The sequence below is a fragment of the Necator americanus genome, chromosome I, assembly GCF_031761385.1.
Source record: "Necator americanus strain Aroian chromosome I, whole genome shotgun sequence".
Classification (NCBI taxonomy): Eukaryota; Metazoa; Nematoda; class Chromadorea; order Rhabditida; family Ancylostomatidae; genus Necator; species Necator americanus.
The window spans coordinates 27,967,780-27,993,394 of record NC_087371.1 but is presented as its reverse complement, the minus strand read 5'-3'; the positions used below and the strand labels follow the sequence as shown (position 1 = coordinate 27,993,394).

At 38.0% G+C, this 25,615-nt stretch overlaps 3 protein-coding genes across 3 annotated transcripts; 2 read left to right on the top strand and 1 right to left on the bottom strand.

Moving 5' to 3' along the window:
• Positions 1-4,986: 4,986 nt before the first annotated feature.
• Positions 4,987-10,432, top strand: RB195_007088 (uncharacterized protein; the record flags this gene model as incomplete). The annotated part of the gene is made up of 4 exons (XM_013445196.2): positions 4,987-5,027; positions 5,092-5,179; positions 10,164-10,271; positions 10,334-10,432. 4 exons carry the CDS (start codon positions 4,987-4,989, stop codon positions 10,430-10,432), a joined length of 336 nt encoding a protein of 111 aa, XP_013300650.1.
• A 1,318-nt stretch (positions 10,433-11,750) lies between these two features.
• Positions 11,751-15,485, bottom strand: RB195_007087 (uncharacterized protein; the record flags this gene model as incomplete). The annotated part of the gene is made up of 3 exons (XM_064180521.1): positions 11,751-11,951; positions 13,971-14,063; positions 15,396-15,485. 3 exons carry the CDS (start codon positions 15,483-15,485, stop codon positions 11,751-11,753), a joined length of 384 nt encoding a protein of 127 aa, XP_064037386.1.
• A 1,113-nt stretch (positions 15,486-16,598) lies between these two features.
• RB195_007086 (uncharacterized protein) lies at positions 16,599-21,635 on the top strand (the record flags this gene model as incomplete). Its single annotated transcript, XM_064180520.1, has 10 exons — positions 16,599-16,667; positions 16,724-16,793; positions 18,185-18,245; positions 19,492-19,615; positions 19,680-19,850; positions 20,893-20,948; positions 21,005-21,110; positions 21,204-21,335; positions 21,400-21,519; positions 21,597-21,635. 10 exons carry the CDS (start codon positions 16,599-16,601, stop codon positions 21,633-21,635), a joined length of 948 nt encoding a protein of 315 aa, XP_064037385.1.
• Between the last annotated feature and the right edge of the window lie 3,980 nt (positions 21,636-25,615).

The window sequence follows — 25,615 nt, the reverse complement described above, 5'->3', positions numbered from 1 at the left end:
TCTCTACATTCTTTTTAATCCTCTTAGTAAACATTTCACCTTTAGCACATTCATTCGCTTCCTAAACACTTCTTGAGTACCGGAGAGTTTCTTCACTTCGGACGGTACGATAAAGAACATTAACGTGAGACATCCGATTGTAGAAATAAGTGAGACAAATAGCAATACGTCGTGTAGCGGAACTGTAAACAAAAATTGTTCAACTTAAATCAGATAAACAACATTTCACTAATTGTATTAATAGTTGTAGTGAGTTTTCGTTACCTCAGGGAGCATATCAATGCTAACTTACGCACCCAATTCGATCTTATCTGAAATATCTGAAAACTGAAAGATCTGAAATATGATTTTCCCATTTTTTTAAACTTTAAAAGTCGTATCAGTTGGGATAAAAAGTACAAATAATCTCTTGAATGCTGTTCTGAATTATTTAAAAGAGTCTTTGACTGAAAACTTGGTAGATTTTGACGAGAAGTGCTCAGCAATCAAGACATCCTTTTACCTCCGAGCGAAATTCTGACGTAAACCGTTTGAAAGTGATTGAAGGAGGTGAAAATTCAGATACAGCGATACAGTGTGGCTACATCTCTACTGCTTTTAGATTTGCTTTATTCTATTATTTTTATTCTTGTTTTTTTTACTTTGATTTTTTTCGACTTTTTTAGATTTATTTGTTTTTGTTGTTAGTTTTTCTCATATTAGATTAAGCTTGAACAAAAGAATTTCTTGTAAATCTTTGGTCCGACCAACTTCACACTTCATAATATGTGGTTTCCAGATGATTTATTTATGAAATATGTAAAAAGAGTGATATGTTTTTTTTAAATATGAAAGACCTTGATTTCATTTGAAGAACTTTATCCTCAGCGTCATTCGTTCAAATTCTCAAGACATAAAGATTATAACAAAATATACTAATTTTTAATTGCAGCATTCAGAATTGATGTCTCTTGTTTTTTTTTTCAAGTACACGAAAAAATGCAATTATTCGCTGTAGTTAACACTTTCTTATTGCAAATCTTCATAAATATAATTGTAGTTTTTGTGCTAAGATTGGAACACTTCCATACTTTTTCAGTACCTTGATCACAGTCCAAATTTGACGAGTATATTTTTGTTTTATTTTGTGTTTAGATGTATTTTTTTATTGTTTCTATTATTCGAATGAATTTTTCGAAAGAAGCAGTGTTTTCATCTTATTGACTTCTCATTCAAAGTAAATAGACTTTCAAAAAAAAAAAAAAAGAAAAAAAAACGACAACAACAAAAGGCTTCTGCTTTGAAACTATGACCGCACACACCTGACAAAAATATTTCCATAATTCTACATCGTGACGAACGCAGTGGAATACCATAAGATAATGAGCGAGAAGTCATAAGAATAGAAGATAACGACACCATACATTTAAATAATCTCCCTCAAATCTTGACCTCATTTTAACACTCGCGACCTACTCGCAGAAATTCGTGACAAAGAACAGAATTGTGCCGTGGGGAACTGCAAAGGACTTGGATGCGTGTCATGGACACAAAATAAACACCGTATGTCATAAAACACCTTTTTTTTGTTTTTAATCTGTTCCAATACTTGAGAACAGCTTTAGTAGGTAGTGAAGGAGGTCCGATTTCTTCGAATTGACTCGATGACGTCACGAACACAGTGAGTTAGAGCCAATGCAATACATTTTTCTTTCTGAGTAATTTTTTCACAGCTAAAATTGCCTTTTTATTTACCTTCAATGGAGCACACTCGTCAGTTTCGGAAGAGAGTGGAAATTTCCAACCTACACATGATGTGTGGTACCAAAATCCTTTAAATAACCTCCTGATTACGGATATAATAGACATTTTATCCAATTTTTACAAATCAACGCAAATCCTAGGAACACGTTTTCCTTCCACGGAGATATATCCGCGGGATATCCCCAAATGGCAGGATTGCAGAGGTGTGAAAGTAACTAACGAAAGTTGGGATAACTTTGCCTGTTTTCAAACCACATATCTGTCAAAACATGAATTCTGGAAGCATATTTGAGATCAGCGATTGATTTTTCTTCGAACGCTATTTTACTCCCAAAGATTCCTACAGTTTACCACGGATTAAATGCATCACCCCACAAGTCTTGGGTGGAGCGGGTTTCAGGTGGCGAGTTCCTACACAGGATCGTAGATTATGGAGAGAGGAGCGATTCCGTCTATTTCTTCCTAATTGCCGTAAGAAATGGCCCGGAAGATGCGGCTTCGAGCGCTTCGGCGCGCTATTTTCTACAACGTGATTGATTGGAGCGCGCCAGCCATGTGCACTCGCCGCATCTTCCGGACTGTGTTTTAATTAGGCAACTAGGAAGAAATGGACGGAATCACCCTACTCTCCATAATCTACGACCCCGTATAGGAACTCTCCACCTGAAACCCGCACTACCACGGGTTCGTGGGGTGATGCTTTTAATCCATCGGAAACGAAACTAGGAACACAATAATACATATGAACGATGTTGTATAAGCTTGAAAGGACTGAAATATGTCCATCACTGTAGTAGCTTGGTTTGAGGATCGACACCAGGCTATGCAGTGAGGTGAGCCCAACATCGGAAGCACAAGGCGAAGCAGATGACGACCGGTGCCAGATTGATACGTGTCGACCTCAGAAAATGTATAGAGTGATAAAAGCGACACATGGCTGCTAAGGAATAAGACTGAAAAAAAAGTAAACAGTAAAAGGTGTTAGATTGCTTTTTAAAGTTGCGACTATAAGGATTATAGTATTACAGTAATATAGACCGAAATTTAAATCTTCCTACTTTCATTTCCCCATGCGTTTATTTTATCAGCTTTTCCAATAATTCTTCTAACGTTTTCCAATTTTTAATTCAGGAATGAAACAGCTGAGACAACAATAAACTAAGCTGCTTGTTTTGAACGATGTAAAATGCATACTTTTTATCAATACGGTGTCGATACTCGTATAATTTTAAGCTAGCACGTGTTTAAATGTACAAGAGGAAATCCTTGGTCAATACTTCGACTCGACAATCCAGATTTTTGAGGAACCAACTTATGATACTCTATAGATCCTAATGTTACGTTTTGAGTTCAAAACTGGAAACACTCTGAAGAAGGAATGAAAGATTTCTTGTAGTGATTGCTTTGATTCTATGAGATAAAGACCAGAAAGATTTCATTTTATTTTTATTTTTCATCGATTTTTCACACTTCTACTTACATAGATATAATTCTTAAAAGCATCACTCCACAAATCTGAGGTGGTAAGGATTTCAGGTGGGGTGTTCGTATACGGGGATAGTAAGGATAAGTTAAGGAGAGACGGGTGATTCTGTCCATTTCTTCCTAATTGCCGTAAAAAACAGTCCGGGAGATACGGCTTTGGGCCTTCTCGCGCGCTATTTTCTACAAGGAGTTCGATTGGAGCGTCCCCGTCTTCTGCACGTGCCCTATCTTCCGGGCCATTTTTTACGGCAATTAGGAAGAAATGGACAGAATCACCCTCCTCTCCATAATCTACTATCCGTTATAGGAATACTCCACCTGAAATCTGTACTACTTCAGATTCGTGGGGTGATGCCTTTAAAGGCGGCTGCCCACCAGTGAAGCGTAGCGGTTAGGAGCGAGAGGGACGATCGCTAACTGCAGCGAAGAGTGCGCGAGGGTGAAAGCTAACACGAAAAAAGAAAAAAGAACAATAACAACAATCCACCTGGGAGGCGCCGACGGATTTTACTGTAATCAGTGATTTTTTGAGGTTTTAGAGCGAGTCGATTAGGTCTAACAATTATAATATATTATAATAGAAATATAATGACCTGCATATGGGTGCCAGCAGATGTGTCACGTCAGTGTTTTCATCCTCCCGCCGACACGTCTGGTACCAATTTATCGACTCCGAAGGGATGAAGGGCTCAGTTGGCAGCAGGCCGGTTTCGAACCATCTACCGTAGGACCACAGCGGACTTCTTAAGAACTACTATTCTTACCGATACCGGCCCCTTATATTGTACTTACATTATATTATATTATTGTATTTGTATTATAGTATATTATCATTACTTATTATTCAGAACATAATCATACTTTAGCTTTTTTAAAACGTTTTATCCATGAGCAATACAAACTTCGAAAGTATAGAAAAATATAGCCTTCAAATTCCGAAGATTTGTTCGAAGAATTTGTAAAAATTACCTACACGTGCACTACAAAATGGCCCTTTTTATTCCGGCTCAATTAGTGAAAACATTTATTGACTCTTTTTAGTTCTGTATGCATGGCGTATACGTTACGGATTGATTTCAGCTCATCCAGCGCTGCTAGGAATGATTTCCTCGTTGCAGGTATCACATTTCCCGTGGATCTACGTCATTCGTCTGCTACTCACTACATAGACGTTTTGCAGAGGACCGATGAGACTAAACGAACTGGACGCACGAAAGTTCTCACTAAAAAAAAGCTTGCAAATCATGCTTTCACTTCTCCGTGCCTGAACATGCAGATCCTTGAAAGGTAGTAGTTGGCCTGGATTTAAGAATTTCCTCCGGATTAGTCTTTTGTAGTGAGGGAGTTTAAACGATGATTAGGTAGCGGTCGAGAGTAACTAGTAAGGGAACACGGATAGATGCGCTCAGTTCTCTTGTTCTTTCTCGATGAGTGAACTGTAGGATGCATGAGACCGATAGGTGACGAGTTCTACACCTTGAAGAACCCCCACTGATGATTTTCTGGATCGGAAGAACCAGTAGAACGCAGACTGAGAACATCTAATTCACCGCCACCTATCACATAATGACCCGCCTATGCAGTAGTAGCTGTGCCTCCGTGCGTGTGTGTGTGCCATGGTTGTGAGTCGGAGGAGCGTCGTCGTTGAGTCCTGCGAGTTGGGCGTTGGATGAGCGCCGCGCACTCCACACAAGTGGATACCGCCGCCACCGAGCACAGGGCACAGCAGCAAATAGTCGACTATTCGTCGTCGCTGTCATGTCACCACCCACGAAATCTGTGCCCATTCCCATTCACAGGTAAAATTCTTTCTTTAGCCCCAAACAAATTCCCATCTATTTGAGCTTTGAAAAACTTCCACAGGTCGGCGTCCCATACACCTTCAATGATGGTAAACGCCAAAAAGTACTTGTCGGATCGGCCACAATTACTCGACTGTCCCAGATGTAGGGTAAGAAATCTTCTGTGTTTTTTCTCATTTAATTTGGTTTATTCACTTTTATTGGATATTTTTATTGGTATTCTGGACCCTGTCATAGTTTTTACAATAGCAAATCTCGGCGGATACACATACCTCGTTAGAGGTACGAACCTCTCAGAAGAACGTCGAGTGGCCGATCAATGTGTGCACTAATCGTAGGTCTCTTGATGTGATGACCTATCCACACTGTCGGCGGGGGATCCTCTTTCGAAGCCAGGACTTCACTCCTACGTTTCTACGCATGGTACTCCGCATGCTTAAATTCAATAGTAGCATTAATAAGAGTTAAGAAAAATGGATGATGGTTACTCGTTGGCAGCTCACATGCGGTGGTTACGGTAGAACTATGTTTGCATTATTATCGTAGTGGAGAACGATTACGCTGGGAACTTGGGATTTTCACTTTTTTGATCTCTGAATTTTCTTTTTATCTCGAAAAGTTCAAATCTTAGCGACGGAAATAGGCAGCGGTTGTGAACCTACTCGAAATAATATAATAATGGGCAAATCCTAGTACCTCTTGTGTTTCCCCCTCTTTCTTTCTCCTTCTCTCTCTCTCTCTCTCTCTCTCTCTCTTTCCAATGTTCGCTTTATCTCGAAAGGACTAAATGTTAGCGAGGGAAACAGGCATCAGTTATGAACCTACTCGAAAAAAATGTGATAGTGGGCAAATCTATTCTTCATCTTTTCCCTTTCGCTCTTTCCCTTCTCTCTCTTTCTTTCTTTCTCACTTCCTCTCTCTCCCTCTCTTTCTGATGCGCGTAGCAAACAAGATTAATCTTGCTATAATGTTTGTGGTGGGCATGCACAACGCCTTCACATTGGTTTTCTACCTTTTTGCTCAATTTTTATTGTTGTTATATCGATATATCGATTGCTATCGATTTAGGATAATATTGATGCAGCATTAATGGATATTTCATACGATTTCATCCCTCTCAGCATCATTATATCATCTAAAGTTTTATATTATCATTTGTACGTTATTGTACTCCATTATATGTACGGTCATACAAAAGCAAACACGTGAAGAAAAAAATTAATTTGCTCAGATTTTGCTGAATTTGACCAGTAGTGTGGAAAACGAATCAGAACTGGGTTCTTAGCAGGAAATATCGTAATCTTGTGCTCGTCCTACTCTTGTTTGTTTGTTTCCCGATTTATGAATTAATCTGGTCGGGGCACCACATGTTCAACTGAATGAATGCGATGCGTCCGACGCAACTCGTCCGTCTCGTTCCACCCACAGTCTCTCTTTTTCCTCTCTTTCCTCTTTCCTCTTTTCTCTCTCTCTTCACCTCTTCCTCTTCCACTCACTACAGACGGGAGCACATCGCTCACCCGCCTCAAAACATCCAGTGCCGAACGTGGATCGCTTGAGGTTTCCTGCTTCTGCATCTAAGGATCTTTTTATTCCTGTTTTATTCATTTAGTGTATGTCAGTAGAATCTTTTTCATTCGTCCTCTTTAACTTCCGTATTTCACGTAGGAGTACCTAAATCCTATTTTGTAAAAGAAAATCGTAAGCGAATCAATGTTGGAAGATAAATCCCCCAGATGAAATCTTTGCCACAAAAGAAATTTCCACAGAATTTTGCTTCCTGTAAATCTACAACAAAATTTCGAATTTTATAGAAATCCATTTTCATGGAAATTTTCAATGTTTATTCAAGATACAATTTACTAGTGTTCATTTTAGCCCTCTTAGTGCGAAGGGATTTCCTTCTGAATTATGTATGTGACTATGAAATTTTTTTCTCTAACAAGAATAGACTATTTGTACGTTCTAGGCAGAACTGTGACAAAGCTTCACCATGTCAATAAATAAACAAGTAAATAAATAAATAAATAAATGTTAATTATTATTCACCTGTGTCGGATCGATTTCCACTATTGTAGAAGCAATATCGCATCAAGGACGGACGTTCATCTACAGTAGTTAACTCTGAAACTGCAGGAAGTGTCGGGAAATCCAGACCGATCCTGAGCTTATTCATAGTTTAGCACTGATTTTACATTAATTTCATAGCACAAGTTATAAGTGCAGGTATCCAGATATGGGTGAATGGCGAAGGTTGGTTCGCGGATCATATGTTAGTGCTTTCAAACGCATGCGCCGCCGCATGCTTCATCCGCTAATTTACGAGCATTCGAACGGAAAATCTTCGGTGTGTGTGATCGGTTTTTATGCGCTAACATCTTGTTCACATGCTCTTCTGTTTACATACTGAACGCTATGCGATCCTGTCCTCTGCTATTCCCCCGGAGTCGTTTTTACACGGATCAGCAATCGCGACGGACGCATTTGTGTGGATAAGCATGTTCATTCTCTTTGAAATACTAATGAATGGTGATTACACTATACATTCTTCCCCCTTGGATTAGAAACGATGACAAATTTCAAAAAAGTTATGTATTTGAAATTTAAAAAAAAACAGATCCACATGGAGCTTTTCATTTTCGATTTCTGACCTCTTTTTATTCTTATTGCTGTTTATATTTTATTTACTAGTTTATTTATATATTTATTTATTCTCATACCAATTGCCCACCAAGAAAGGAAAGAAAGAAAACGAAAACACACTTTGTCTGATTCAGAACTTTTGTTAAGAAATTGGGACCCAATTTTTTGTCAATGGAACCTGGCACAGTACTTTTCGCGACGGGTAGCACGTCAAACGTGTGTATGTATATCTTCGTATACATTTTTATAAAAAAAATATCCACTCTGACATGAGTGAATTTATTTTTTGGGTCGCTTCCTTGTAGCAAAACATATAATAATTGAAATCACTGTTTTCGAAAAGGAGTTCGTTCTGTGGACTTCATCTACAGCGAAGAAAATCACTGGTAAACGTAAGTGTTCACAGGCAAATTCGTTTTCGCACTTGTTTTTCATGGAAATACAAACATACGGTGGTTTAGTGTAGGTACATCATCGCAATACGAAAAAAAAATCGTCGATAGTTTTTTCGATTGTTACTTTCATTTTTCTTTCTTGCTAAAAAGCTCACATTCATATCCTCTTCTTCACGTACCCTCGAAAATTTTGGAGCTCGCTTAAGCTCACCTTTTTTTGCTGAAAACCTCTGTAAATACACTGTTCTATTACCAGTTTAGACACCGGTCAAACGAAAGCAAAATATCGTCGATAAATTCCGAGAGGGTATCACTGTAAGCGGTCCAGAACATGGGCACCGTCATACGACCTGTACAGGACCACCCATATAACGGATCACAAATCCTTTTCTTTCCCGAAGGAATTTTCTACGCCAGATGGTTACGAACCGGCAGATATCCAAAGAACAAAAATCTTCTGTGCTTCAACTTGCGAAAACTAAGTAGTTTTGAATAAAGTAGTGAATTCTAAACACAAAATTATTTGTCATCATTTCCTAAAAATGTCACGTTTCTTTCATTAGCTATCTGTGAATTTGCTTTTAGTATCAAACCTTAATAATTCATAAGTGATCTTTCTAAGTAAGAGGGAAGTCTCCTAACTAGTCTCCTAAAAAAAGTGCATTTGGAAAAATCTATTAAAAATGTCACGAGTAATCTAATAATCTCATCAAACGGTTCCGCTCCTTTGTGTTCCTGAACGAGGAATAATGAAATAATTCCTGGGAAAATTCTAGGATGAGTTTTGTCAAAAATTAAAACTCTATGCACATATCTCAAGAAAAAAGGTTATGAAGCAGCTCCTATGCTCTGTAGGAAGCGGTGAATCCAACTGTGGCTATGGAATGGATTCGAGCTAAGCGAGCCTTTCATACAGATTCTGATAGAGGTGTCATTTCGTTCAAAATTTCAATCGAAGAAGTACAATTCATTCTTGAAGCTGTTTTATTCCGTAGACAAAAATGAACTCCTAACACCTTAGACGTTCTCCTGTCTTTGAATCTCGGCATACTTTTGTTTCTACTAGTATCTCTACGAAATTTCTAGATGGAACCTTTATTTGCCTGAAATTTCCGCCTTTTTGCCGTCTTCAGAGGCCTAAATAGAGGTTGACTGGGACAATCCTACGTTCTATCCGTCAAGTGTCACACTACCTTCACTGAATGTTTCAGCAATCGTTCAAGATAGTGAAAGCGGAAGACATGTAGATTGAAACTAGTCCTACGTAGTGTTCCACCGGATCTTCGGCCGCTTGTAGCAAGCACTTGTCGCTGCTCAGTGTACCAACGAATGAGTATTGCAGTGCGAAGATCGTCAGGGACGATATAGACGATTTGATCTACACATACAATATCAGGCTGTCGTAGGTCACGGAGCGATACAGGTGGCAAGAACTCATTCCTTGTTACATAACACTGATCCAGTATAGTGCGACACTTGACGTATAGTAGGGTTAAAACAACATGACACACGGTGCAGTTGCGTACGCGGCTTCTCTCGAAGCGGTGGAGCGTACCGCAACCCTTGCTGGCACCACCCATCGCTGAAGTTTTCGATGGTCCCACTTTTCCAACTGCTGCCTCCACTGCGCCGTTTCGAGCGCGTACGCGAATCCACCGTGCATCATGTTGTTTTGACCCGACTATAATAGGCATGAGATTGTTCTAATCAACTTCTATTCAGGCCTCTACAGACGACGGAAAAGCCGAAACGTCAGTCTAATAAAGGTTTCATTCATAAACTCCTAGCAATTTTTGCGGTCCTTCCATTTTATGCCAAATGAAAAGGTCAATACGCGAAGTACCCGAGAAGAAAAGCTCTTAATGCAGTTTCCTCATTGCACTACACAAAATCAGTAACAAATTACACGTAAAACTATAGTCAATACCAGTTAAATGTCGTTAAAATCATTAAAACAATTGACATTAATCAGTTCCATTAAAACCATTGAATTTTGTTTTTCCATTGATTGATTCACCCTGTAGTGCAATTGTTGGGATTACTCCTGCTCAAATTATAAATTAGTTTAGTAATCGACGAATGGAATTGTTTTCAGAATCACGGTGAAACCGAACTTCATTTCGTGAACGGGTTCTTCACGTACGTCGCTTTCTTAGTGATCCTTATCGCCGGAATTTTTGTACTTCCACTTTTCTTCCTATGGGTGAGTTTTGTGCAATTCAATTCCATGGATTTCTTCACGTTATAAGCTATAGATGAATTCAGGTCCCGTTCTGTGTTGAAACGTTCAAGGATGTTGAGCATCACTGCCCGTCGTGTAAAGCATGGATAGGCACATACAGGCGTCTTGGAAAAAGCACTTGATCAAAGCTCCTTCTCTTTTACGTTTCCACTTTCGACAGACAAATTACTAAAATTTCTATATGTCTAGTTGTAGATCGTATTCGTACAACACAAGAACAAAGAGAAAAATAAATAAGGCTTTATTTCTTAATTTACCCGGCAATGATGTTAACAAAAGCTAACTAGAATAGAAGTAGAAGAATTCAGAAGGAATGTGCAAAATTTTCAACGCACATTATGCGAACAGTAAACGACATTTCATCGAACTGTGAAAATATGCGATGATGAGAGAAATTTAATGGATTATGCGATAGAAATAGATCTATACATAGAAGCTTAATACTCAACGAGAACTAGGGACGTAGGCCACGGCAATGGAAGGTAATGGTTACTGCCCGTGATATTCTGGTAAGCTGTACAGTTCAGTTTTGTGAAACACCAGGACTTCTCTTGTAGAGTGCTGCATCTTCCAACAGTTTCCCATTTACTTATGCTTACGAGCCGAATTGAATGACAGAAAAGCATGGATGTGTTGTATATCTTCTATTCCAATCCACAAACCACAAAAAAAGAAGAAGAGCTAGTTTATCAGCTAGTACGAAATTGTCCGTGCAATTACATGCACAGACACATCAGTTGCAAGATGTAGCAGTCTCCATGAGATTTGCCGAATTTTTCTACTCTATAAAATGTAAAGTAGCAGCACTAAAGCAATGAAGGGCAATGGCGCCAAACAAGAGCTGTACAGTGGTTTTGAACCGCAGTTAAAGAAGAAAGATGAACGCTACATAAATACCACTACAAATCGCACGAAAAAATTAATTGAAGTCTAATAAATAGACAGCGATGAAATAAAAGAACAGAAATCCCATTACTGCCCAGTTTTCAACGATTTTGGGAGCTACGACTAGGACGGCGGTCAGTGGTCATTAAAATGCAGCAACAGACAAAATATGGAACAAAGCAATACACTAAAAACAACAGTACAGCAAAAAAATTGCAAGGCAAGAACCTGTGGCTATGAAGAAACAATCGAAACTTTCACCGCTGTTAAACTTCGAAACTCAAATATTCCACAAAAGTCTCTCAGTGAATTCAGAAACTTTCCTATAGGATGGGGTTTGATTTAAGCTCAAAACTCAACACTTTACGCGCCTCTCTCACATGCAAACGTATTTGGTGCTTTTAAACAGAAGCATTTTCTTTGAAATATAGATAACACGGTTATGAAACTGGTATGCAAACAAGGTGAGCAATGAAAAAAATACATGTAAAGTATCGATTAGAATTACTCGAAATTTATGTAAAGCTGCGATAGCGATAGCAGCTGTTTAGTATTTTAAACACGATTGAAACGGCCAAGATGGCGTTTGCAAGCAGGGCAAGAGTGAACGACGTCAAGGCATTGATCCATGCAGAACGGTAAGCAGCAGAAACACCAAGGAATTAGAAACAAGAAAAACCCAAGAAATACGCAAATACCACACAGGATCCAGGGAAGAACACCAGCTACGCGCTCTATGTGAGATACAATGTGTGCCTAAAATAGACACTAAAAATTAACAAGAAAAAAAAAACAGGTCATTACAACATGATAATTGCAATCTAAGAAGAGATCAAAACAGAACACCTTCTGATGCTGTCTAAATTAGGATATTAACTTCGCAACTTTGATAAAATAATCACTGATTTAATGTCTATCCTGTATCGCTTCATTCTTACACAGTTAGGACATGATCCGTGCAATACGACACAGTGAATATTCAAAAAAAAAAAAAAAAACATTTTGGGTGCAAAACAAACGTTATAATGTGTAGTTCACCAAAAAATAAGCAAGATCCTGAGAAAATATTGTTATAATGCAGCAAATAGAGTTGCCCCACAGTATATGTTCGAATGTAATTTTCATAATTATGGTTAGTTAGCCCAGCTACATAGGTAGCTTATATCTCGTTAGCTACGTATCCAACTTTGATGATGTCTTAGAGTTGATTGAGTTCGTTATGAGTGTTTAGAAGAGTTTCAGCAAATATGGCTTCTACAGACAATACATCTCATCAACTGCAGAAAGGCTTAAAGGCATCACTCCACTAATCTGAGGTGGTACGGATTTCAGGTGGAGTATTCGTATACGGGATGGGAGACTATGGAGAGGGGGGTGATTCCCTCCATTTCTTCGTAATTGCCGTAAAAAACGTCCCGGAAGATACGGCTTCAGGTGTTCTGGCGCACTATTTTCTACAATGAGCTCGACTGGAGCGCGCCAGCCTTGTGCGGCGCCGCATCTTCCGGGCCGTTTTTTACGGCAATTAGGAAGAAATGGACGAAGTCCATAGTCTCCCATCCCGTATACCAATACTCCACCTGAAATCCGTACCATCTCAGATTCGTGGGGTGATGCCTTTAACTGGCGATAGACATCTGTTCACAAAAGAATAAATGAATAACTAGGCCAAAAAAAAGTACATCCTTTGCCATAGACAACTTCATAGTCACCCAAGTGTAGAATTTCAGCATCGGCGAATTTAGACATGTAAAAAGTGAGGTAAAGAGTTCAGAATGAAGTTCAAAAGAGAAAAAAAAAACTTCTTCCCCTCTTGAACTTTTAAACAAACAGAGGTCACGACAAAAAAGGTACTCTCGAAACCTATGCTATTTGGTTAGATTGGGGTTCTTTGCAAGTTTACAAGTTCTTGCAGACACTTGGTACGCTCACATTTTTTTAAACAAACGAACATATTCGGGTGAGAACAACAGCATGATGTAAAGTCTTACTTTTTATTTGGCTGTAAGCCGGAACTCCGTGCAATTTCGTAGGCAGGCGACCTCAAACGCAAGTTAAATCGAAGCTCACGAGATGAATAGAGCACAAATGATGACAATACACTAGCGCGTTTGTTAAATGTACAGAGAGCCTAGAGTGATGCAGAATATTCGTGCGAAAAACCGAAAACGTGGCGGTGAGTCAGCAAATTTCAAAATAAAAAAGTTTAAGGCATAATCGTCAGGTTAAGTTTTGGAAGAAGATTTCTGACAAACCTGATATGAAGACAGATACTTATAGCAACAATAGTCGCAGAAGCTCTCTTTCGAGGTTACATCAGAAAAATCCACAAATGTGAGATAAACGTTATTCACATATCCAAGAAACTTCCGACAGCTTCACACGAAAACTTATTTATTACTGCATGCATCGAAAATTATGAGTGCATGAAATGTACGCAAGATTTTATAGAATATTGCAAGTAAATTTCAACTTACTAGAATTTCGCAAAGAAAATTATGTTTCAAGAGTCGAGCAAAGCGTATCCCAGCTGTGATCCTTACAGTAAGAAACGGGATTTTCTAACAGTTTCTAACACACTTTCTCATGAAAGAATATATTTATATCAATGAAGGCAGCACAATTTTTTTTTCGCAGAATATGTTTGAAAGAGAAAAAACAACAGAAAAATAAGAGAAAAATAGAGTGCGGTAAAAAAAATGCTAACCAAATTACAGTTCTATCGTTCATAAACAAAAAAATAAGAAAAGTGAAACAGCAACAGCCAGAAATTACCTGACAATGCGGACAATCCATCTCGACCGGGCATGGACCATAAATCGATTGTCGAGCACTTACAAACATTGGTATGGAAGTTGGTGAGCGATGCTGAAAAATCGAAACGTTTCACAATTGGTAGAGTGAGTATTATAACTAAAACTCATCTTCTTAACTGCAGGGTTAAGAATAAAAACCAAGGAAGAATACTTTACCAAAAAAATGGCGGCAATTAAGAAATATGTATGAAGCATTTGTACCAATAATGGGAAGAGTCTAGTACCAGGAAAAAAGAATAACAAACAAATGATAAGCGGCATCATGGGCACCTTTCATCAAAAATTTGGAGTTCTGTCTATCTAGACCTGAACTTGACATCATGCGCGCTAACTTTTCAGTTGATGAAGGTGAAATATTGAGTTTAAATAACACGCAACTATGGAAACATTTTTTATTTTGAAAATAGTTGAAGGCAATCACTTCGAGCGATTTTTCACGTGCATTAAAGCTGAACAAATGTTGCCACATTTTAAATATTGGGCTTCTAGTTGTGTATAAATCAAAATAATGAAAAACACTAGGATGACCACCACAATTTCATTATTTTCAGACTTAAATGAACAAAATAGCTGAGAAGACAACTATATTTGCCAGCGTTCACAATCTGCGGTGTATTGTTGTGATAAGCACTAAAAGGTTAGCGATTGAAAAAGGACTCGAGCACATTTAACGCAAGATGTGGGCGTCTTCGGCCATATTGTTGGCGGCATAACACTGCAAACAAAGCATTAGCGTTTAAAAGCGGCATAATTATGATCGTCACATTCTTTCTAAAGAGAGATTCACATAGTTAGCAACAAAACATACGATCATAGCGAAAAACGGTCAACCACGTATTCGTGTTCATCTTATCAATAACAGAACACACTATTATGAAACACATTTAAACAAAAAATCGTCATGTATCTGTTTGGACATCACAAGTGACCACTGAATTTAGCAAAAATTAGAGATAGAGCAATCAATACATGAGTGACGTAAGGGCGAACAAAGATAGTCTTTGGAAATATTTTCAGCACAAAGAAGGACAGGAGTGCTGAACTGCACAGTTTTCACTCCTGATACAGAAAAAAAAACAAAACAAAGAACGAAATAGCTTCCGTAAAGATCGAATTGTAAAATGTTGTGTATAGCTCCAGTTTGGTGCATTTTAAAGCTTTCATATCCATTATTATACAAAACAAGAGTATTTTCAACATAAGCCTAACCATCTTTTATACATCTTTTCTGGTTTAGGATTGATTTCTGGTCTTTTCTGGTTCTTAGGATTGGTTTAGTACAGTACTGATGCTGAAGTAAACCGTACCGAAATAAAAATAAACAATAACTTTTGTTACTGTTATTGCTGAAAGAAACCGTAGCAACGTAAGAGTAAACAATAACCTGTGTTGTTGGTGTGGACTGGACAGGAGTGCCACGATTGGTTTCACTGAAAGGTTGTGAAGCTGCTTCCGTAACTTTCGTTTCCGCCATGCCTGCGAAATAAACCAGAAAATAAGATATGCAATTGATAAAGGTTGATGAGAGGTGGAAATGAATCTATATTGTTGAAAAATCACAGACGTTAACGAACGAACGAAGTTAGTCAGGAGATGCTCATCTGGGAGGGAACAAAGTGGTTGATAACAATACTATGATCTACTTTTACGGTCGCATTAGTAGAGAATCATCTCAGCCTTGTACCCACATAAAAGAAAGAAAAAAGAAAAGGAAAAGAGAAAAGTAACACAAAAAACCATAGATACAAAATATGTGAAGATTTGCCCGATCTACGGTGACGAATACGAACGGCGCATTCATGAAATCCGGATGTTGAATGGCGCGGAAGTGTTCATTGGAGCACGACAGCCGTACGTGAACTTTCGCGTACATTAATTTTCACGTATTCACTTCTTGTGGGAATATTCTGTTCATTTTCAGTGATTACATCAAGATTTGTGAGTAGCAGTGGGACTTTTGTTTTTTCATCCTTTTTTTCGATTAATTAGTGTGACTCTGGTCATAGTTTTCTGCGAGTTGTAGTAAGAAAAAGTAACACAATCATTTCTCGGCGACACTTAGTGGGCTCCCATTTCTGACCCCACTTTTCTATACATTTCTTAATTCCTCCATTACAACCTATGTATATGTTGAATAACGGTGAAAGGTAGAGGAGATGTGCTCGAAAAGTACGATCTTTCCACTATCCTTAAAGCCCTGCGAGGCAAGTACATATGAGATGCCAGTAGTAAGTTCTTCCAGTAGTAAGCTTTTTTCTTTATCCGGGTGAAAACTGCCTTTCAAATATTGGAACGTTCAGTTACAAATTGTATGAGACACTCGTGACTATTCTTGTTTTATTTGATTGGAGTTTGGTTTTCTGGCCTCGTGTCGTCCAGAAAATGTTGTCAATAGTTTGGGAATGTTACGACTTATCATGCTAATCATGCGGTTCTTTTTACCGTATCCTGTCTCTGTTGTATAATGAAATAGTCAGAAATTTTGCTTCGCGAATGTAATCACCCTACCTGGCTATTAAATTTGCTTTTCTCAACCGCGTATTTAGGTTAAAGCCGGCAAGTACTGGTGGCATCCTGAAAACAATCCATGGAATTGCACGTTTGGCCAGCAGACTTCGGATTACCTTCGGTGGATGTCAGCTGTCTTCAGTTTCTGGTAAGTTCTGCCGCTTGTTGAATGTAGAGGTTCCTGAAAACTCGTCTTTTCTATAGGCATGTGCTAAAATGTGCGCCAGTCCAGTTTCCGTTGTATATTCTAGTAGTCCGTGGAATTCGCCTAACGGTACGTAGTTTCCGTTTCCTTTTTCTTTTTTTTAAATAGCTGTGCTCTATTTTGATATAGTGTATTGAAGTAACGACAAACGTTCAAGTTCGTAGTGTTCATGGTTAATTTTAATGTGAGAGCTGGGCGGATGTACCACAATGAATAAGAGGTTGAGCTTCGGCTGAACAGGCACTGATTCAAAATGGCTTTAGTGCTAGCCGAAAAGTTCATCCTCCCGGAATCGATAAATTGGCACCAGACTCGTCTGTGAAGATAAAAATACTGACTTGATCCATCGACTAGCCCCGCAAGTTATTGTACAGACCAACAAGGGTTCATAGGCCTCAAGTTGTTCCTAACTGAGGTCGAATGAATAAGTGCATCCCCGTATGGATTGTTCAACGCCGGTCGCTTTATTCTTTTCTATGATGGAAGCTCTTGGTCCGTGCCTTAATTCAACAAAAAAGCTTGAATGAGTTACTGTGGGAAAACTTTGGTGTGATTTAAATTTTCTACACCGAAAAGGCCATGTCTGATATTTTTCAATACTTTTTTGAAAATGTTACGGGTGAACACAACCAAGATCTTCTTGTTGAAAATAACACTTTAGATTGGAAACATCTACAGATGCATTTATTGTCTATAAATCTAGAGGAAAAACATAAGGGCAGGATAGGTCCCGCATTACCAAATGACGTGGGTGGAAATTTGATGTATGGTACAGGAATCATTGAGAGAAAATAAGTGTCATGTTATCGTTTTCAGTCGACATCAAAACAGTTCTACTTGCGCTATTTACAGTTTTGTTTAACTCTATAAGTGCGCCACGTTTCGAGCTATCCACGTATATACTGATGCCGTTATATCTATTTGTTAAAGTAGAATCTAAACAGCAGGACTTGTGGTGTTGTTGTTCATGTGGTTATACTCTGATAGTAAACTCGTTTGCCTCCATGTCGTCCCGAGCTTTGCGAGGATCTCACCGTGGCATTTCGAGCAAGCGAAACAAAATGACTTCAATTCTGGTGCAAGAGAGCAAGCGACAAGCGCTTGCTCTCTTGCACCAGAATTGAAGTCAATAAAGTGACTGGCGTTAATCGTTCCACTTGGAATGTGCCACCACGTTCACTTCAATTCAGAATCGTTTGAGGTTTACGAACGTGTAACTGGCCCATACAATGACTTGCGGGGGCTAGCCGGATGTGTCAAGTCAGTGTTTTTATTCTCCCGGACAAGTCTGGTACCAATTTATCGACCCCGGAGGGATGACAGGGTTGGCACTTGGCACTAGGGCGCATTCGAACCTCCGATCGATCGTGCAGACAGCGGAACCTCTTACCGACTGACTTAGACTTTTGGAAAGGTAATGTTCGTGAAACTTTCATAAGATTTCTCCATTGTATTTTTAGGAGAGTACCCGGCTTTGCTCGATTCTGGAAATCAAGGAAAAACCATAACCGATTTTGACAAGTTGGTATTTTCGGTACTAACTTTTTTTCCTTCCTTTCTTTCCTCAACAGTGCTTTACTGGTGTGACGCTGTTCTCGAAGAAATGGATCACTCTGTTTTTGTTTGCAATGTTCGCATTTTCTTTTTCGCAAACAAGTGCTACGAACATGATATACAACTTGAATAAATAACTATCCGGGGTCTGAACAAATGCTGCTGGTGCGGAGAGCTCAGGTGATTGGAGTTCCGTTGCATTTAAGATTTTGCCCTTCTTTTACCTCTTTCTCCGTATTTGGACCGATGCGCATAAGACGACCATGAAAAAAAAGCAAGAGAAGAGACTTTGGGGGTGTTTTTTAAGGGAAAATTTTATTTGAATTGAGCGGACGGTGTTACACCTACAACAATGCAGTGTGAACACAACTGCTTTCGGTGCATAGGGATTAAAGTAAAATGCTGAAAATAAATTTGGTATCCTAAATCTGAACATATATTTGAATCTGGTAGGTGGACGACTTGACCCCTCCCTTCAAAGAGCGCAAAAACCTGTTCGGAGCTCTCTTTTTCTTGTTTTTTTTTTCAACTATTTTTTTTAGTGTAATGGTTTGTAAAGGGGAGTACGTGGTCTCAGAAATGTTTTTCTATCACTTTTGTCGTTTGTTTTGGTGTTAGGGCACAGTTGGGACTTAATTTTCAGGAATTAAATTTATGTCTCTTTTTTTGTGTAACTATGTATACTTAAAATTCTCCGTTGTCGTAATATTAGAAAAAATCTTTCTTTGGTAGTTTGGTGGCTTCTCGTGATGTCAGAGTCTCCTCAAAGACCGATTTGGAGGAACTGGATTTCTGCTTCACTTTTCTATAATCGTGCACAGTTGGAGGTTTTCTGGAATTCGAACTTAATCGGATTATGTTATGATCTTAGATTCCGATTAAAATAAACAATAATCCATACTCTAAGAAATGAGGTGGAATTTCAATCCCTAGAAGCTAGAATTTTAAAGCGCCCGTACAGCAAAACAATTAGTGAGATTAATGGGAAAAGGACTATCCAAAGGGCCCAGTATTTGTTCTACCTGTCTTCATCCTCTCTTAGTATTCATCTGCGTTTCTTCCCTTCATTTTTCTTGCTTTTTTTAATTGGAGAAGCCTTCCAAGACTTTCAAAGAGGAGGAAGAAAAGACTTTCAAAGCGCATTACTTTTCAGTATGTAACCTGCGAAATATTCAATTATTTTCCATGCTCTGATGTTATTACTATCGTCTAGATTTGTTGAAGTATTGCGGAAAAGCGGGCAAGAAGTTGTGATCGATGCGGACCTGACCGTTTCTGAAAGATCGCAGATTGATGCTTTTAGTTGTTATCTGCAACAATATCTCAATCCGGCTGTGGTAATTTTGAACATCTTTAATTGTCATGTGTTCTTAACAATATACTAATGTTCTATTCTTTTAGTTACATACCTTCTGGGTTGATGACTTGAACTACAGCACAGTCACACATCACTGGTTTTCTTCCCGCTTGTCGTTCCCCTATAGTCTCTACTACTTGGAGAAACGCAGGAAGCGCATGCAGCGATTTCTCTCTGAGAAGCCTGTCACTGCTATTATGAAAGACGGATTGGAGGTATTGAACAATTTCCTTCAAATTTAGTCAGATACTAATCATTTTAATTTGTAACAAGCTTTTCTTGTTACTTTTTCCTTAACTCCTTACTATTCTCATGCTTATATATTCTTGAGCGATGCATGCGGAATTTCTTTCCAAGTACTCGCTAATGAAGTGGATTTCGAACAGATTTTTTTCGAACATAACAGTGAACAGATTTTCTCAACAGTTTGAAGCCCATTAGCATTTTCTTCTTTAGTTCTTGACTCACCCGAGTCTATCGGCGGCTAGATATCATTATCCGTCGTGATTATCTTTGCCGAAGTGTGTCGCGCTCTTCTCAACCTACCCGCATCCAGCAAAACTATCTCCAGCAAAACCTCATAAAGAATTAATCGTTTCGTCAAGATTCCTGAAAATCTTGTCTCCTCGCATGAATTGCCTACCAATGCCTATTGAGCTCAAATTTCCTTTCGCTCCTTCAGTCCAGAACTTTCGCTTTCGGCCCATTTCCCCTTTCCATCTTCGATTTGAGAGCGTTCTCAGGGCAGATTTGCACAAAGAGGGCCACTGGTTCTCTTTTTATCTAAAAAGGGACGCAAACGAACTTTTCCGGAGTTACTTTGGAAATGTGTTAAGCGGCCAATGCTTTACTTGTTGTATATTAAAGTATGCATGTTTAGTATTCCATTTTGATTCGTCTCGACAATTTTTGGCACGGAAATTATTGGCAGTGCTCTCTTATATTGGAAAAAATTTGGGGAGAATTTTTTTTCTGTTTCTTGCTCGCGCATTTTCTTTATTTTCTAATTTTCTGTTACTCTTTTATTGTATTTTCATGTGAGGTTGAGTGTAGCGAAAATCCCGCCAATTCAACATTATTCGTATATGATATTGCATATTTTTTGCGACGTTATTTTCACTGACATCTTCATTTAGATTAACACATTCTAACAACTGCTTGTCTTTAAAAAATTAGAGAGAACGGAGTTATATTTTTTGTCCACTCCAGTAGTACTTCGAATGCTTCAGACCTCCGCTTATTTTCTTGTACTTTCAGGCCTTGAATATGCTTTCAGCAAAACTTGGTGACAACAAGTTCTTCTGTGGAAATAAGTAAGTCGAAAGAGTTTGTGCGTCGTTTTACAGTTTATTGAATGCTCGGGCTTTAGACCGAGCTCTCTGGATGCTTTGGTTTTTGGTTATTTGGCACCGCTCTTGCGTTTACCTCTCCCAAACGATCGGCTTCAGCTTCACTTGAGAGCTTGCCCTAATTTGGTCAGTTGGGTTTAGTACTCTGAGCATCCATCTATCTTTATACGCATCTTCTTTTCTGGTTTTCTTGCCATTTTCCTAACTATTCCCTTTCAGGTGAGGTTCATTGAACAAGTAGCGTCGATTTATCTTCCCCCGTCAGAGGAACAGTTACGTATGCAGAAGGCTGAAAGGAAAATGTGGGAGAGTAGGTTACAAAAAGCCGAGAGAGCAAAAGAAGCTGAAAAAGTATGGTATTTATCCATTTCTCACTCTTTGGGCTTAATTTGACTCTTTCACACGGTTTTATTAGGCGGCGACAACCGAGTCGAATCAAACCCAGGAGGATCTGCCACTGCGTGATACCATCCTTTTCGGATTGGGAGCCCTAACACTCTCTCTTCTGTTCGCCCTTCACTCCGGCATCATACAGGTGTGCCATGAAAAGCATATGCTTGATTTTTGCATGAGTGTCTAACGGGCGGTTTTTGATGTTATCGAATCTTTCAGGTTGTCGTAGAAGATGAAGAACAAGCTATTCCCGAATGACATGAATCCACTGCAGACCTTATCAGCACAGGAATGTTATTGTATAGTTAGAGATATTGATAGAATCTAGTGTTTTGTTAATATTTGATCATTTTCCACCTTTTAATTCATGACCATGAAAGCTACCAAGAAGAAAATACACTTTTTGTTCTCTAATAGTGTCGTTAAGTGAAATAGTACGAAGATTCGATAGTGGATGGATTTTTTTTTAAATCCATATAAATCGACCTTGAAGTGGGCCATATTTTTAGGGAAATTGTAGACTCTTGCTGATAAATCGCCTAATTGAGAACTTACTCATTTCCATGTACTCGGGTGAAAACGGCATGAAATTCGGCGCAGTTGCGCTAACGATTCTGATGCAATCGAATTTTTCAGAGGAGGAAGACTAAGAATCAGTAAAGTGAGCGGATAGCACGAGATAATGTCATTCGCTTTGATCAACATAGATCCTCGATCACAGTTCCATGTGATTCGATCTGGTTTGTGCGATTGGATGATTAATTTTGTGTTCCCTGTATTCTTTTCTTTATATTTCTATCACTTTCAATATGTAGCGAAACTTGAAAACAAGATTAGAATAGTTTTACTTGGGTATTATGGTAACAAGAGCGTTTTTTTGAAATGTTTGAAATTTCATTGAACATTACTGACAAATTAAAAATGTGAGAAAGAGAGAGACGGAGAACATGTGCACATTTCCCGGGAAATAATTCAATGAACATTTTCAAAGAATTCGTCGAAAATCGAGAGGGAAGTGTTCCTCTTCTTCAAAATAACTAAAATTTCTCTGAATGGATTCTGAAATCACACGAAAAATCAACGGGCGATGAACAAAGTGAATGATCGTCGAAATGGTAGCCGGAAATAATTATATGATATTGATTCCCCACATTTGGGCAGTAACGAGGAATAAAATGGTCGACTTATGCATGAACTTTCTGGTTTTTTTTTTTTGATCTTTTGGATTTCTCCACGTAGATCAAATTTGCATCAATGCACATCAAAATTTTGTACTTGTTCAACTCCTTGATAAAAAAATTGAAATTTCCACATAGTTTTTTTTTGAAAAATATTGTTCGCGATATTCTACCATATATTTGCCATTGGGTTTTCAGGATAGACATACATTTCCCTTTTAGGAGATGTTGTTTAGAAGGTAATCAAGTTTTTTTTTCTGTCAGAAATGTATTGTGTCCATAAAGGTTGTCACGTAAAGGTTAACAAATATAGCTGAAATATGTAGAGGGCAAATAAAAAACGATACAGTACTCTAGCTGTCAGGTAACTATCTGAGACTCAATTTTCTTCTATAGGAGATACTTCCGCAAATAAACGTAGTTTATTTGAGAAACGTAGTTTATTTGAGAAAAGAATTTAAAAAAAGCTAATTTAAGCTGCTAAGTGCAAATTGGACAATTTCCGAAGAGCAAATCCAAGCCAAGAAACTAACAGTATTCTGACCGGACATCTTAGTCATCGTTTCAAAAGAGCGCAAATGTTTTGATATCGATTTTTTTCTTCTCTTTAAAATTTCCTATCAAAGAACTCGTGTTTAATGTGTGAGCGTTAGTGTTCTCCCGTCGTACAGAAAAAAAAAACGCAGTGAATATTTTTGTTATTTTTCATTAAACACTGCCTAGAAATTAAGAATCAACTAATTATGTGTAGCTTCAAAAAGAATTACTATATTATTTATTTGATTTGCTGACAAATGATTTCTATTCTATTTTATTTTATTCTATTTAATTATTTTTTATTCTATTTATTTCTTCCGATTTTTTCAAAATCTACTATTGTTATCTTCCCGTCCACTTTAGCGTTTCCAACACTAAATCCTATAATCCTATATCCTATATCCTAGGATTCTACATCCTATATCCTATATAGGCTACATGGCGCTTCAAAGATAGTGACACACGACAAAATAGCCGTATCAGACGGAAAAGGGAAAATGACAGAAAAAACTAATGTAAAACAAAGTTAATTGGTTATAGAGGAAGCAAATTATTGTTCAGAACGCAAAGATTTCGATCTAAAGCCACTCGCTTCCCCTCCCACCCCAGGACATTCCTAAATCCTACGTGGCAGAATCCCTTCCATATGAAGTTCAATGATGGAACAACGATGAGTAGACGGATTAGTCATGCTAAAAATAGAGTAAAAAAAAGTAGAGACAAGTAAAAATCAGATGAAAACAACAAGAACTTGTTAGACTAGACTTTATCCATGACAAATAACATGGAAAAACCGCAGGAAATATGAGACATAAAGCCATAAGCTCCCAGTCTTCTTTGATTTTGCTCCGCGTGCTCTAAATCGGAATTTTAACGTATCTTGTGCTGGTTCGTTCTAGTCATCTGCTGTTTTTTCAATATCTAAAATCCCTGCCTTTCCTGTTACTGAGTTTTTTTTTTCTTTTCCAATTTTCCTCCATGGAAACAGAGGCAAAGGGTAGTTCATTGATTTCATTTCCTCACTTTATCACTTACAATTGTATAGTGAATAGTTCTTTTTTAGACTAAAGTGCATGACATCCTGTGAATCAAAAAGTAAACAATAAATAGATGATTATTAAAATTGTTAAATTCAATTTTTTACTTCTTTTCAGTTTTTAAATTTTCTTAAATAAACAATAACTTGACTAGTGATAAAAAAATAGAATAAATAATAGGTAAATCATAGAATAAACGTAAATAAACGCAACAGAAGTACCATAAATAACTAAGCTTTTACTTTTTAGATGCTACATATGACCATGTATCACGTGCATATCACGTACCAAGTACGTACCACAGAGTTGGTACAGTAAGAAAAAGAAACAAAAGCTCTACATGCTTCGACAATAGTAGACCTCATACAGATTTTGCTAATAATAAACCATAGGCACTCCATCCACGAAAGCGAAAGTTTTCCGTCCGAATGTTGTTCTTCTTGGTGTGTGAAAACCCACGAAACATGTAGTCACGCACAATTTTAGGAACATGTTTGGATATTTTTAAGGTGAATGTTCCATTCGTGCGGACATCGGTCTTTTTTTCCTGAAAATATCATTTTTTTCATGCGATGAAGTGATAAACGCGGTCCCATCACATATTATGTGCCGAGAATCGACCGGAAGTATTCCGAGATGATGTGTCGATCGATGTGGTCGCATTTGAACAGGAAAATGTCGAGAAATATTTCAAAAAATTCGTGGTAGATGATTAATAACATCATCTTCATTTTTCTACTTAGAACATGTTTGTATGAAATCCTCTAGTTATTCTCTTACTAAAGGATCACGAAAGTGAAAAAAAAAAGAAATCGAAAGATTGAGAATATAATGATAAAGTAAAAAAGTAAAAAATAAAAGTGAAATATAAATGAAATAAAAAGTGAAATAAATCCAAAGAAATAAAAATGAAAAGAAAATAATGACGATCCACCGTATTCGAGGATAGCAGCAATTGAAAGTAAAATTATTTCGTGCAAGAGAATTCGCACTCATTCCCCGATCCTCTTAAGACGGTAGAAAAAGTCAGATACGATTCAAATGCTGCTTTCCCTCTTACACGTCCTCTATCGATGTCGTTATAGCAGTAAGTGGTTCATAATGGCTTCGAATTGGTGCGACTACATTCATCTGATTCCACACTGAAGAAAAATAACAGGAATTCACTAATTTTCCAAATAGTTTTCGGTTTTTTTTTGTTTATTGAGAAAACAAAGTAAGACGTGTTATCCGCGACGAAAAGATCTGCACCAGGTTCCACTGATAATGAATTGGGTTCCGCTTTTTTCCCGAAAAAATGTTCTGTCCTCGATAAAGTGTGTTTCTTTTTTCCCAATGTACCATTTACAGATGTGAATAAACAAATAAATGAACAAAAACACCATAATTGGCCTTGAGGTTGTCCTTGAGAATGACAACTCTGTTTGCTCCGTTGAAGTTTTGCAGAGTTAGTCATAAAGTATTTACGTGATTCGATGCCGACGAG